We start from the raw sequence: 15345 nt of genomic DNA, 5'->3' as shown, positions 1-15345 counted from the left end.
TTGACTCATTGGTCAAAAGTCTCTTGATGATAGCAGCAATCAAATATCTTTTAGGGTTTGTCGGGAGACTCAGCGCAGTCGCCTTCATCTTGACGGTGATCTGAACGTTCCCTGGAAGGATCCGTCACAAACTCCTTCATCTCGGAGATGATCCAAATCTTCTTTGGCCCCGAGGGTCGAACTCGCATATTCATCTTCATCTTGACGACAATTGAGAGATCCCTTTTGCGGATATTTGATTGAAACTTAAATGAATGAATAAGGAGATATGGATTGAGTGGATTCTTTTTATCACTCAGGATATTTCCACTACCTGATTTCCAGAAAGTCATCTTTAAAGATGCGTCATGACTATGATCAATATCGATTTGCTTCTGCCTTTTCAACATCCTTGAATATTTTTTTCGCTAATCATACCAAGGATATTTCTTACATCCACTTGGTTGACCGACAAAGACAATATTTGAATTTTACTTTTTTTCAAAAAAGCTTAACCCTTTTTGAAAAAAATACTAGAGATAATCTAAGGTGATTCTTTTGTGCAGTAAAATGTTTGTATCAACACATTTTTAACAAATTGGCAAAGTTTTCAAGAATTCTTTGTGAAATAATCACTTAATATAGATTTTGATATGACCTTTATTTGAAGTTTGGAAGAAATAACATGAAAACATTGGTTTTATCAGACCACATTGGCTCAACAGAGACTCAACCTAAGAGCCGTAAAGAATATTGGATCCGTAGGGATTCATCCTACAGAACCGAAATTTTGAAAAATGAGGTTAATTTAATAGGAATTCAACCTAAGATTTGCAAAAGAAATTTTGACCACTAAGAATTTATCCTGTAGACTGAATTTTTGAATAATGAATTTGGTTCAATAGGAATTCAACCTAAGAACCACAAAAGAATATTTTGATTTTGGACTTAGGTCAAAACTCTATACCCACACCTCAAAGTCGGATATGGGTTCAAATTCACCTGGGTTCGAACCAGATAAGACCCATTGACAGTCCTATGAACAAGTCAAATGGTTTTGCATCTTGTAGTGGGTCTTCCAAACCAGACTCAAGGACTGAGTTGAAATCCAAATCTAATTGAGCCAGATCAGACCATTTGATCAATATCCAACAACCATACCCGACTCGTTTAGGTCTTGCCACGACAGGCCCCAAAACACCAGCAAGATTAAGGGCATATTTGGAATCTCGGCACTGAGATAAACGTTTATGCATTTGGTGTTCCCGTGGCAAAATCTTGGTCAAACGCCGATGGCGGTCCCGCTAGAAATCTGGCGTTAGGATGGGCATTTATGCATTTTGGATGAGAAGTGACGCCCTTTCTCCTTTGGATTTACACTAAAGATGAGTTTGACAGCCAGAGGTGGTAGCTGGCAAAGCAGCTGCCACTTCCTGAAATGCAATGCATAAACTCCGTAAATGTCCTTCTCAAAGGTGATAAGGTTATTTTTGTCAAACCAAAAATAGTCGGCGACCTATAAATGTCTCATTTTATTTATATTAATTTTCCATATTTATTTCCCCCCCAAAACTTCTTCTCCTTCTCAAGGAGATCGTCGCGAGTGGACCGCCACCACGAATTAGGGTTTCTCGAATACCTAATTATTTGCTTCGTCTTCCTGAAGATCGTCGCTCTCTTCTTGAATCAATCGGTTCTTCCATCAGGTAATCCTCTCACTATCATACAATGCTTGGTTTGGTGCCTGTTGTTCCCAAACCCTAATCTTTTGATGGTGGGTGTTATCTATTTGCCCTAGATTTCACTCTTCTTATATCCGAACATGTTTTGATGACGGTGGTTTCTTTTACTTTCTGGTAATTAGCCAGAAAGTTGGATATTTTCTTGGTTGTGGAGGGCTAGTTACGCGTTTGGATGTTGAGAGTTAGCGTGTATAGTTGACAATTTTGATGCCTTTTTGGGTTTTCTTAGTAGAAAGATTGGTGGGTTTTCTTTGTTTCTGGTGGGTACTGCATGGTTTTAATGTACGTGTAGAAAGATGCCATTTTTATCCCCTTTGTACTGGTTGCTTGCTTCATTTCAGTGTGCCGTTCTTAGGTCTTTGTTTTCTCTGATTTTCCTCGTGCATGCCGATATTGTCATCTGTTTGAACGAGTGTTCTTAAGTGAGGATTCTGGGGATTTATGTTTCGTATGTTGTAGAAATACCTTTACCAACCGGTTCGTGTTCTTGTTCTTTTGTTTGCTTTCTCCTGGTGACTTGCTGTACGGCTTTTTTAGGATGAAGCATGTGCTTGGTTATAGTTTAGGTGGTTTATTCTGTAATATTGGAGTCGGATGAAGCTCTCTTGCCACTGTTTGATACTGAGGTAAGGTCCAGTAATTGGATTATTGGTGGTAATTCATGTAAACGTTCATTCAATTGTGTTGATGTTGGTGACTGTTGAGATGCTACAGGTTTATAACGATGTTTTCCTATTCTCTTGTGGAGGTTGTAGTGTTGTTGGTATTGATGGTGCTATGGGAAGCATGACTAGGAGCTTAAGCAATAAATTCCACTATGAACCAACCAGGTCTTCCTCCTAACCAAGAACTGAAATTAAGTGAGCAAACATGCTATTTTTGCTGTAAACGATTTTCACAAAGCTAGGACTGCAAAGAAATCAAAGGATCAAACTGAATGGAGTGCATGTGATGAGAACTTGATGCCTTGTGTGAAGCTCAGTCTTCATCATGTTGAGGTTTTTCTACCGAGTATATGTTCAATACCATCCTTAATTAGGTGGAATGGACTCATATGGATGTAAAAGCGGTCTAATTTTAACATGGGCTTGAATTTTTCATCGGGTACTCTGAAACAAAAAGTGAACAGTTCTCTGACCAGTGTTGATTATGGTCTAGACATGACGATGTAATGAAAGAAAATTTATGAGCATGATAACCATAATGGGTGACATGGTTATTTAATCACTTAAAAGCTTGGGATGAATTTTGTTGAGCCACATAATGTTGACAAAGTTAAAGACGGTGAAGGCCCACATGTTTTTGGCATTGAAAAGATTTACTCGAATGGCAAAATAAAGCAACGAGAATATGCCAATTTAGTGAAATTTTGAAAGCGAAACTTGAATTGATATTACTTTTGCAGGACAGGTTGAAAAAGGAAGGACCATGTTTTTTTTTACAAACAGGGTTATCTATGAGTAGCTTAGGAATTGCTAGTTTTGTTTCTTATTTTGGGTAAAACTATTTTTTTTAGAAGTTTAAATTTATTTTGGGAGTTTCTTATTGACTTAGAGCTTTAGTAGTTTCTTAATTCTGTCATTTTTAATTAAATAGCAATATGTTGACGTTGGTATAGTTAAATAGTTAAATTTATTTATTAGGATTATGTTAGACTTTCTTGTTAAGTTTAACTGGTTGCTTTATTAGAACATGAGTAGTTTAAGTAAGATTCTCATTTTATGAAAGTTTTTTAGATATGAAAGTGACTGCAGTAAGGGTGGGCATTGGGCTGGGCCGGCCCGGCCCATCCCCATTTAGAGCTCGGCTCGCTGGGATTTAAGTGCGGTTTTGGCCCAGTTCTTAACGGGCTTAAGTTTGAAGAGCAGCCCATGACCTGGCCCATTGGCCCAATGGACCAATGTGAAGCGGGCTGGCCTGGACCGGCCCAAACTTAACTCATTAGGTAAATAATAAATAATTAACAACTTTCCATACACCCAACTAATTATCTTTCTAGTTTTCATAAAATTAATACAACTAATTAGGTAAATAATAGTAGTAACCAAGTTACTATGTAATTAATTAAATTTAATTTTTTTTATAGTATTAAAAATTAATAAATAGCTTAGGCCCGTCGGGCCGGCTCGGTAGCCTGTGGGCCGACCTGTACCTGGCCCACGTATATAACGGGCCGGGTTTTGGCCCGGTAGCTAATGGGCCCGGGCCTAAAACCTTGACCCAAACCCGGCCCATGGCGGGCCGGGTCGGCTTGGCCCATCGGGCCACCGACCCGTTGCCCACCCCTAGACTGCAGGGATCTATAGTAAGATCGGATGGAGTTGAATTGGACCAAAATTACTTTTGTTCCTCATTGAAGAGAAGGAATCACTTGTGGATCCAAGGAATCCCTTTTCCCCTCTTCCTTGTGTATACAAGGAAGCACTTACTGCCTCTTGCTTGTGGATTCAAGAGCAGTTAACAAAAAGATGATGATCTTCATCTTTCTTCTTCAATACCCATCCTTTCCTTTTGCCTCAAGTTTGAGATCCTAACCCTAGAATCATGATGTTAATGGTTTGACAAGAACTAAAAACTGGGTGAGCGGATCTCAAAATCTGTATACAATCCTATTGTTGTGCTGTTGTTCACTTGTATATGTGTGAACAGCAGTATTAACTAATCATAGATGGAATTGGAAACCAATTAAAGTGCAGAAAAAATTAATTATGAAAAGCTTTAGATATGGTCATAAAAGCAAATGAAGCAAGATGCCAGGATCCACTCGTCCTTGAGCAAGGAATGGAGCTTGTTAAAGCACCAGGGTGTCCATGGGGAGAAGTTTTGTTCTCTGGAAAGAAACTATGAAGCACGCGTTCCTAAGCAAAACTTCCGTTCAATTTGTAAACGTGAAGCTTATATTGCAAACCTATTTAACGAGCATTTGGGTAATGACTGAAATACATCTACATCCAAAACTATGCAGACTGGTATGCTGACATTGACTTAATGGTAATTTTCTTTGTGCCAGATCCCAAATTGAAATTACACTTGCATGCAGAACATGATATATTGGTATAGCATATCACAATACTTTTTAACCTCTCAACTATATAAAGACAATTCTAAGAGAGTTGAACCTAAGATTGATTTGAGCTTCAATGATGTTTTTTTGCTTAAAAAATAAAGTTTACCTACTCTTTTTAACCACTTTTTCCTTTTCTTCTTAAGCATTGAAAAGGAAAAGAATTTCCTTGCATCATTGGTTTGGCATCCAATGCATAGAGTTCATCTTGTTTGCATTCAGCTTCAGCAAAGAACTTCTTGTTGGTCTGAATTTCTGATATTGAGTGGTCACCTGCGTCAAAATATCATGTCTTTTCTTTAATCACTAATTCGTTCCAGTCAGTCACATACCATAATAGTCTGTTGATTTTTGACGCTTGCAATGAGACTTTACTTCTTGTCATCATTAATCATATTCTCACAAGTATCTCTTCATTCTTACAACTTCTTTCTATAATACTAATCTGTGAGTGTTTAAGGCTTGCAATGTGACTTTACTTCTTTTGTTAATGATTACCATCTCATGTTGTGTAAAAAATCTTGTTGGACATAATTACAGTGAAAATGTTGCCAATGGAGCCATCTCCAAAAGGTGTGCCAGAGTCATTTGAATCTGTGAGGTCCAAGCTGAGGGAATCTTTAACTTCAGCATTGGCCTTGGTTTCTCAGGATCAAGGTAAGTTGTCAACCAGTTTAGATACTTCACAGGATCGGTACAAGGATGTTCCAAACAAGGTCCCTTTGACACCTGAACATGTTGAGTCAACTTCTGCTACATTAGTTTCTGAAGGCCTTGCTTCAGAAAGGCCTCCTGAAGTTTCAAATAGTGAACTTCAAGCCTTGGATCAGAAGCTGGATGAAGGAAAAGCTTTATCGCAAGATAAATGGATTAATGAGTTTCTTAGTGGTCCCCTGAAAAAGTCAAATATTGATGGGCAAGAATTTCAGATGGTTCCTGTTACTTCTAATGGCACTATATCAAGCAACAACGAAAGTGAAAAGGACAAAGATCCTTTAAAAGCCAATTGTCTTACTGGTGAATCAGACAAGTGTATATTGAAAGCTGAATCATACGAACATCGTGATTTTAAAAGACCCAAACTGGAACATGATAACATCAAGAGTGGCATCCCTGAACTGATGCATCAATGTCCACAAACACTAGCAGTTAAAATTGAAGCTGAACTGTTTAAATTATTTGGAGGTGTCAATAAGAAATATAAGGAGAAGGCTCGATCTCTTCTCTTTAATTTAAAGGATCGTAACAATCCAGAATTGAGGGTGCGGGTAATGTCTGGTGAAATTGCACCTGACCGTCTCTGCTGTATGACTGCAGAGGATCTTGCCTCAAAGGAGCTTTCTCAGTGGAGGATAGCGAAAGCAGAAGAACTTGCTCAAATGATTGTGTTGCCTGATGCAGAAGTTGATGTCCGACGTTTAGTAAGGAAGACTCATAAGGGAGAGTTTCAGGTTGAAGTTGAGCGAGACGATAACATTTCAGTGGAAGTTGGTATTGGGGGAACTTTACTTTCTCAAGCTCCTCCTAAAGCCAACAACACTGAAAAGGCTGAAGTTCCGTCTGAGTCTGAGAACACTGAAAAGCCCGAAGGATCAATTGGAGCTGAGAAAGTTGACTCGAAAGATACTTCAAGTAATCCATCCAGTAGAAAACATACTGATTTTATTGAGTTTACTGTGGAGGAATTGAGGGACACTGAATTTCTTCCTCCAATTGTTTCTTTAGATGAATTTATGGGTTCACTGGAACCTGAACCATTTGAGACTTTGCCATTACATTCTGAAGAAAGTGTACCTAAACCTGATGGAAATAACTTGGACAGCATGAGACCTCAGTCTAATGAGTTGGATGATCACTTAACAAAACTTGCTGATGCTGTCTTGGATAAACCTAACAATGCTAACATAAAGCGTAAGGAGATGGACACATTGGAACCTGGTGACAGGCCCGGACTGTTCACTGGACACCAATCTGTTGGTGCTTCTCAGGGTGAGAAGGTCTGGGAAGGATTTGTTCAATTGAATATCTCTGCTACAACTAATGTCATGGCATACTTTAAAAGGTTAGCAATTCTTAGCTTCCCACCTGATTTTCTAGTTTATTTTTAGTATATTGCCAATTTATCTGCATGATGTTCCATTGAGATTGTTTTCATGTTATAGGCTGTGCTAAGAATTTAAACTTGTTGCAGTGCAAAGTTTTGGTATAGTTTTTTTGGGTTTACAGCAAGCCTGCATTTTTATCATCACTGTTATCTGCTCTTCTTCTTAAATATAAGTAGGGGTGCACACAAGCCGAACCTGGGCTGTTCGAACTCGGCTTGCTTCAAAATGCCCTGTTCAAACTCGGCTCGAGCTCGGAGCTGCATTGTTCAGACTTGGCTTGGTTCCGAGCTTGAGCTTGAGCTTGAGCTGAGCCGAGCTTGACACTTGTTCCAAAAAGGTTTTTACCGGTAAAGGGTTTTGAAAAGGTGGGATTTGATCCCCAACCTCTCCAAACGGCGCACAAATGACCCACCATTACGCCGAATTGTGTATTTTGTTTATTATGACCCAGAAAAACTCACACATACTAAAACCCCTTAGATTATTGTACAATGAAAAAGTTTATGAGGCGTGAAATTCGAACTCGGTGCCTTTTAAGGAGGAGACTAACACCCTACCCATTAAGGAATCAATGACTTTTTGGGTTTATTTTGCAAATATGCTGTGTATATCTAAGTCACACAAACTCACCAAAGAGGCTGTCGCACCTGCGTCGATGCGACACAATGCAGGTGCAGCAAAATTCATGTTTTTCCGCACCGGGTGAGGTAAATAAACCGTGGGTGTGGTCAACCTGCACCTAGGGTTATCTTTGTCCAAAATGGACTCAGTCAACTTTGACCAAGTCCATTTGAAAAAAAAAGAATTGGGTGGGTGGGTTAGGGCACAACTCCTCATCCCCTCACCTCCCTCCGACCCTGACTTTTCCTCCCCCTCCTATTTCGACAACAACGACGACCCAACTCCTCTCCTCTTTTGATGGCGCGATGATTCGTCTCTCTCTCTCTCTCCTTCCTCCTCCTGTCTTTCTTCTTCTTCCTCCTCCCACCGCTGCCTCCTCTCTTTCTTCCTCCTCCTCTCTTTCTTCTTTGTTCTCCTCCTTCTTCCTCCTCCCTCCTTGGTGCAAGAGCCGAACTCAAGCCTGGGTTCACCAGAACCGAACCTAAGCTTAGGTTCTAATAATTGTTTTTATTTTGCTAACTTAAAACCAGTGTTATTAAAAACGCGCCTCAAGGTGCAAAATGCACGCCTCGCCTTAAGGCAAGCGGCGTTATGCCTTGAGGTGCATGTGTGAAGCGTAAAACCCTCGAGGCGTGCGCCTCATAGGCCTTGAGGCGCACGCCTCGAGGCGAGGCACACCTCAAAATGAGGTGTACACGCCTCGATTTATTTGGTCAAATGAGGGTCAAAACCCTCATTCGACCAAACATTAGGGCTTAAAAATACATCAAACTCGAATCCATCATCTCCAGATGATGATGGTTCTGTTTCTTGAATAACAAAGATGCCTCCCTCTGGACTTCCGTTCAGACATTTCCTTGTTTGGGTAGGATGATTGCGACCGATATCCGGCCCTGATCTCCTCATTTCTCCTTGTGTTGAAGAGGACGATGCAGAAGGTTAGAACCTTTGTCCTTAATGCTTGTAGCAACTCAATGGACGACAAAAATACCACTCACGGTAGGGAACAAAGAGGAGCTATTGTTGCTTATGCTGAAATTTGTAGAGGTAGCTGGTTAGAAGCAAGAAGTAGAGTACGTTCATCTCCTTTTCTTTGGCACTATGTCACAGGGATTCAGCTAGCAGGGCGCCGCACCCGGGTCGACGTGACACGACGCGGGTGCGGTCAATGCACCCAGGGTCATTTTGGTCCAGTTTTTCAGACTTAAAATTTTTTTTGCCAAGAATTTTTTTAATATATGTCACAGGGATTCTCCAACTAGGTGCCGCACCCGCACCCGATGCAGTCAACCTGACCCTGGGTGCAGTCAACGCACCCAGGGTCATTTATGTCCAACTTTTGGACTTTATATATATATATATATATATATATATATATATATATATATATATATATATATATATATATATATATATATATATATATATATATATATATATATATATATATATATATATATATATATATATATTTGCTGCATCCCCGCACCCGGTTTTTTTGGAAGTGCCGCATCCCCGCACCCACACCCATGTGACATAGCTTTGGCACCAAATCAGTATAGATTGTCCTTCTAACCTTTGAAACCAGAGGAATTTGAAAGGAAGAAGATGGGATGAGAGCAATACCTGACTCACCCATCCATCTGTGCAGATGACATTCATCAGGAGACGACACACAACCACTTGAATGATGAAGAGGGACAAAAGCCATTGTGGTTCTTCTCAAAAGGAAAGAAAAATCGGCAGACTACTAACGTTGGGCTCTATCATCATGTAGATCGAGAGCAGATCTGGTCAACTGTCTAAGGCACCTTGAATGCCGTTCATCATCGAAATGAACCGCACTAAAAAAATGGTGTAAATCTAGTGATCGGGCCTGATTCCAAGTACTTTACAAAGCGTCCGAGTCATGCAAAACACAGCCATTTTCTGTGTTTTCTCTGTCCCGATTACTAGAACATGCTTCACTCAAAACCGATCAAAAATATCTTGTTTTGGACACATTTCAGCCATTGATGCTCTTCATTTTGAAAGTGATGGCATGGAAAATTTTTGTACGGATAGGTTTTGAGTGCTGATGATGGACGGCATCCAAGGTCCCTTGACCTGATCAGCTGGGGTAAAAGAATAAAAAGAGCCTCTGTTAAATCATTCATTTAATTTACCTTCTGTCTTGTTTGACAAGAAACACAAATGAAAGCTAACAAGAAACTTCCCTTCCCACTTAATCTGTAAAAGATTGTTTTCTCTGTGCAAAATTTTGGTATTGCTGTAGTTGATTCCATAACTTGTTTTTTTTGTTTTGTTTTGAGTTGTTAATTTAGATAAATCTTGGTATTGCTGTAGGTATGCATTTCATTGTTAATGTTATTTTTTTATTGAATGAATGCTCATATTTTATTTCTTAGATACTTACATAGATCAAGTTGTTGCATTTATGTTACTTTTACATGTTAATCTCATATTTTTCAGTATTTATTTGAGATTTTTTATTTCTTGTTGGTTGTTGCTTCATCAATAAAGCATTTTTTATTTATTTATAATTTTAGATATTTTTTATAGTTTTTTTAAGTTAATTTTTTTTGAGGCTTATGCTTTACGCCTCGAGGCTTACACCTCGCCTCAGATTTTGGTGGAGCGCCTCGCTATGTCTCAATGCTTTTCACAACACTGCTTAAAACTGTTAATATATATAGATATATACCCTCCCCGCACCCAAGTTTTTTTAAAGTGCCGCATCTGCAACTGCACCTATGTGACAGCTGTATATATACTTTTATGCGAGCTTAATTGAGTTCAGCGACCTGATCAAGCTCGGCTCCTTTATGCACACCGAGCCTGGACTTCTGTTCAAACTTGGCTCATTTATGTTCACGGATGAGCTCGAGCTAGCTCGGTTCATTGTGCATTGTCATGTTTCTTTATCCAGGGTTTGAGAATACAAGGAGAAGCCCACTTGGAAACACATGTTTTTGCATGTGGTTTTGGCTCTCTTTTCAGCTCAGCTTGAAAGTTTGTATAAGTAAATAAGTTCATTTTTTGCCTTTTTATAGCATTGACCGGCTTGGTTTCTATCAAATTTTTCATCTAGATCAGTGCAATAGTTTCTGTTTAATCCCATTTTTTAGATATTTCAGTTGTTAGGATTTCGAATAAACCTGATAAGATTAATACCTTAGTAACTTAGTTGTTTGCAAATGTTCGGTGCCCTTGTTATATAGGGATCAAGGTGTTGTTCATTGGATATTTCCTTGCAATAACTGAATGATTTAGCCACCAATTTGGTCATGTTTTACTCATCTACGTTTATGCTTTCACGAGAATGCTATTTGGACCTTTTTTTATTCTTTTGTTGCTTCAACTTCATATACACCCATTTATCAATCTTTGCTTCATTAGGCACTCTATGGTCATTTCTCATTTAATATACTATTGAAATGTTTCATCCATCAATCATTTGCAAGGAACCCTTTCTTCACTTTATTGAACCTGATTTTTCTAATCTGGAGAAGCCTATGACTATCTATTATTCCTTCATGTTAAGATGGTAGTATCAAGTGATCACCCTTGGCTTTGCTTGTAATTATCTTAATCTCCCTTTTTGTTGCTTAATATATTTTCTTATGTGGCATACCCTCCATTTTTTGTCTTTTTATTTTGTTTTGTTATTCTTGATAGGTTTTTTAACTCCCTCAATTTATTACCTTGTTTCCCTGTGCATAAGAACCTTTCATATAAAAGCTCCCTCAATTTAGTACCTTGTTTCCCTGTGCATAAGAACCTTTCATATAAAAGCATGATAGTTCCAGAATATTGAGACAAGAAGAGAAGAAGAGATAGAAGAGAGCTTGGAGAGGCAAAACAAAAGAGACTTCATTAACTACAGAAGAATGAGAGAGTTACAACATATAGGGACACCCCCTTTTGGTTACACTAGAAGACAAAAAATGGTTGACTACAGCTCTATGACTGAATTACAAGTGTATCCTTCTAGAATAAACATATATGCAAAAGATAGAGGGTAGCATAAATCTTATTAATACAAGTATTACATTCCTCAACACAGAAAATATAATAAGGGGACCAAATTCCATTGGTAGAGACTTCATTATGAATCTAGAGATTGTGGAGAACAGAAGGGGAATAGAGTAGAGAGTTTAACTTTTTTTTTTAGTTTTTGTGATTTTTTTGCATGCATCTCCAAGAGCTTTCATATTCTATACTCTTGCATATTTCTAATAGCTCTAAATTCTAATAACCGTCTTCTTGTGAGTTGATGGATCTTGTGCTGGACTTTATTCTCAAATTTCATTTTGTCATTATACAAGAGCATAAACTGTAATGAAATATGCGGAAAAACAAAGAGTGCGTTAAGCACTTACAATATCCACTAATGAACAAACAAAAGGGGTAACACCCAAACCCACAAGAGACAACAACAACAACAACAACAACAACAACTACAACTACGCCTTCATCCCAAAACAATTGGGGTCAGCGATATGAACCAAAAAAGAAATTCATTTTGGGTCTTCCACATGAATCCTTTTCCTCCAATCATTTCTATCCAACGCCATGTCCTCGGTGAGGTTCAAAGCATTCATATCCTTTCCTATCATCTCCATCCAAGTCTTCCTAGGCCTACCCCAACCTCTTTTAACTAATATATTTTCCCATTTCTCCAACCTTCTAACTGGAGCATCATTAGGCCTTCGCCGAATATGTCCAAACCACCGTAAACGATTCTCTCGCATCTTATTTTCAATGGGTGCAACACCTACCTTCTTACGTATCTCTTCGTTCCGAATCTTATCTTTTATTGTATTTCCACACATCCATCTAAGCATCCGCATCTCAGCTACACTCATTTTTTGAATATGATGTCTCTTGGCAGCCCAACATTCCGTACCATATAGTAAAGCGGGTCTAATAGTCGTCCTATAAAACTTTCCCTTCAACCGCAATGTCATTCTACGATCGCACAACACTCCAGTAGCACTTTTCCATTTCATCCACCCAACCTTTATCCTATGATTTACATCTCCATCAATTTCTCCATACTTTTGAATGATGGATCCCAAATATTTGAAATAATCATTCACCGGTATATCTTGCTCACCAAGCTTCACTACACTCCCATCACTACTTCGTTGCTTACTAAACCGACATTCCATATATTCAGTCTTACTCTTACTCAACTTAAAACCTCTAGCTTCCAATGTCTGTCTCCATAATTCTAACTTAGCATTAACCCCAGCTCTAGACTCATCAATCAAAACAATATCATCAGCAAACAACATACACCACGGTACATTTTCTTGAATTGATCTCGTAAGCTCATCCATCACTATCGCAAATAGGAAAGGGCTTAAAGCAGATCCTTGATGTAACCCAACCGTTATCGGAAAATTGGTTGTCACCCCTCCACAAGTGCGGACATTGGTTACTACTCCTTCATACATATCTTTAATTATACTAATGTACTTGAGAGAAACACCTTTCTTCATCATTGTCCACCAGAGAACGTCCCTAGGTACTCTATCGTATGCCTTCTCTAAATCAATAAAAACCATATGCAAATCTTTGTTCCTCTCTCTACATCTTTCAATAAGTTGTCTAAGAAGATGTATAGCTTCCATAGTTGATCTTCCAGGCATAAAACCAAATTGATTCTCCGATATCATGACAACCTTCCTCAACCTAGACTCAATCACCCTCTCCCAAAGTTTCATAGTATGACTCATGAGTTTTATACCACGATAGTTTGTGCAATCTTGTATATCACCCTTATTCTTATATATAGGCACCAAAGTACTCTTCCTCCACTCATTAGGCATCTTATTTGTTCGCCAAATCAAGTTAAAAAGATTTGTCAACCATTCTAAACCTTTCTCTCCCAAGCATTTCCAAGCCTCGATAGGTATACCATCTGGGCCAACTGCCCTTCTTGATTTCATTTTCTTCAAAGCCTCTGCAATTTCTTTCTTTTGAATCTTGCGCATGAAGTCACGATTTATCTCATGAAAAGGAATGGAGAAGTCTCCAAGATCTTGAGCATGACTATCATTAAATAGCTTATCAAAATAATCTTTCCATCTCTCCTTAATCTCCTCATCTTTGACTAAAACCCTTTGCGTTTCATCTTTGATACATCTAACCATACCCAAATCCTTCGATTTCCTATCTCTCATCTTTGCAAGCCTATAAATATCCTTCTCGCCTTCTTTGGTATCCAACTTGTCATAAACCTCCTTATATACCTTAGCCCTCGCGTTTCGAACAACTTTTTTAGCTTCCTTCTTTGCTATCATATACTTCTCCAAATTCTCATTATCACGACTCTTAGATTTCTATAACACTCTCTTTTAACCTTAATAGCTAATTTGACATCCTCGTTCCACCATGATGTATCCTTACCTAGTGGTGCACCGCCTTTAGACTCACCCAATACCTCCTTAGCTACTTTTCTCATACCACCCGCTATCTTATTCCACATTGATTCTGAATCCTCCTCGAGACACCAATCAACTTCCTTAACTACCTGCTCTACTAACATTCCTTGTTTAGCTCCTTTCAGTGCCCACCACTTAATTCTAGGATCTATCCTATGTCTATCCCTTTTGCGGCATTGTCTAATTCTAAGATCTAAAATTAAGACTCTATGTTGTGTAGCTACACTTTCTCCTGGTATAACCTTACAATCGATGCAACAACCCCTATCTCTCTTTCTAAGTAGGAAAAAATCTATCTGACTCGTATTAACCCCACTTTTAAATGTTACTAGGTGAGACTCCCTCTTCCTAAACCAAGTGTTGGCTAAGATCATATCATAGGACAAACCAAAATCTAAAATCCTTTCTCCACTTTCGTTTCTTTCTCTTATACCGTAACCTCCATGGATACTCTCAAATCCATCCCTACTAATGCCTACATGTCCATTAAGGTCACCGCCGATGAAAATCTTATCTCCATAAGATATCTCTTGTGCTACTCCGTCTAAATCTTCCCAAAATTGATGTTTAACGGAATCATCTAAACCTACTTGAGGTGCATAAACACTAATAATATTAATAATATCCGTACCTAATACTAATTTAATAAGTAAAATTCTATCACCCTTCCTACGGACCTCAACTACATTATCTATAAACTGACGACTCATAACAATCCCTACTCCATTCCTATTCCTATTTATTCCTGTATACCAAATCTTATATCCCCAAGGTTCTATCACTTTAGCTTTCTCACCTACCCATTTGGTCTCTTGAAGACATAAAATATCAATCTTTCTCCTACACATAACATCTACTAACTCTACCAACTTACCAGTTAAAGACCCTATGTTCCAAGTGGCTAACCTAATTTTATGGTCTTGGACTAACTTCTTTACCCCCACCCGTCCAACAAAGTGAGGGAACCCTTGCCTATTTGACACCACACCCGGGCGCCGGTGTGACGCGTCGCTTCTGGGCGACAACCCACAAGAGACAACACAACATAAAAATATAAATGTCTCTTATTGAAAAAAGAGAGAGCTCTCAAGTGTGAAAAATACAAGAGGGGTTCACCCCTATATATACACAAAAGAGGGAGAGGAGGGGTGGCCTTATGGCCTTAAAAGAAGAGCCACCTAGGGGGCTCTCCATGGAGTCGTTGGGAGCCCCCAACGGTCACATATGTGACCGTTGGGGGCCCCATCGACTCCATGGTGGGGCACCTTATGTGGACAAAAAACAAAAATAAAAAAAGAAAATAAAGTGCAAAAATAATTACAAAAATAAAGGTAAAATAACAAGTACCCCTATCGGGTACTTGTGAAATGACTAAAATACCC

General features: G+C 38.8%; 1 protein-coding gene across 1 annotated transcript in view; it reads left to right on the top strand.

Moving 5' to 3' along the window:
* The first annotated feature begins 1563 nt into the window (after positions 1–1563).
* Positions 1564–15345, top strand: part of LOC149828470 (uncharacterized) — a 49348-nt gene continuing 35566 nt past the window's right edge. The window contains exons 1-2 of the mRNA XM_090016853.1: positions 1564–1685; positions 5326–6847. Of these exons, the coding sequence (XP_089872979.1) occupies positions 5331–6847 (1517 nt within the window). The 5' untranslated portion in view covers positions 1564–1685; positions 5326–5330. The remainder of the gene's footprint in view (positions 1686–5325; positions 6848–15345) is intronic.

The sequence above is a fragment of the Nuphar pumila genome, chromosome 9 (genome assembly GCF_984573655.1).
Source record: "Nuphar pumila chromosome 9, dmNupPumi1.hap1.1, whole genome shotgun sequence".
Taxonomy (NCBI): domain Eukaryota; kingdom Viridiplantae; phylum Streptophyta; class Magnoliopsida; order Nymphaeales; family Nymphaeaceae; genus Nuphar; species Nuphar pumila.
This window is presented reverse-complemented; position numbering and strand designations above follow the sequence as displayed.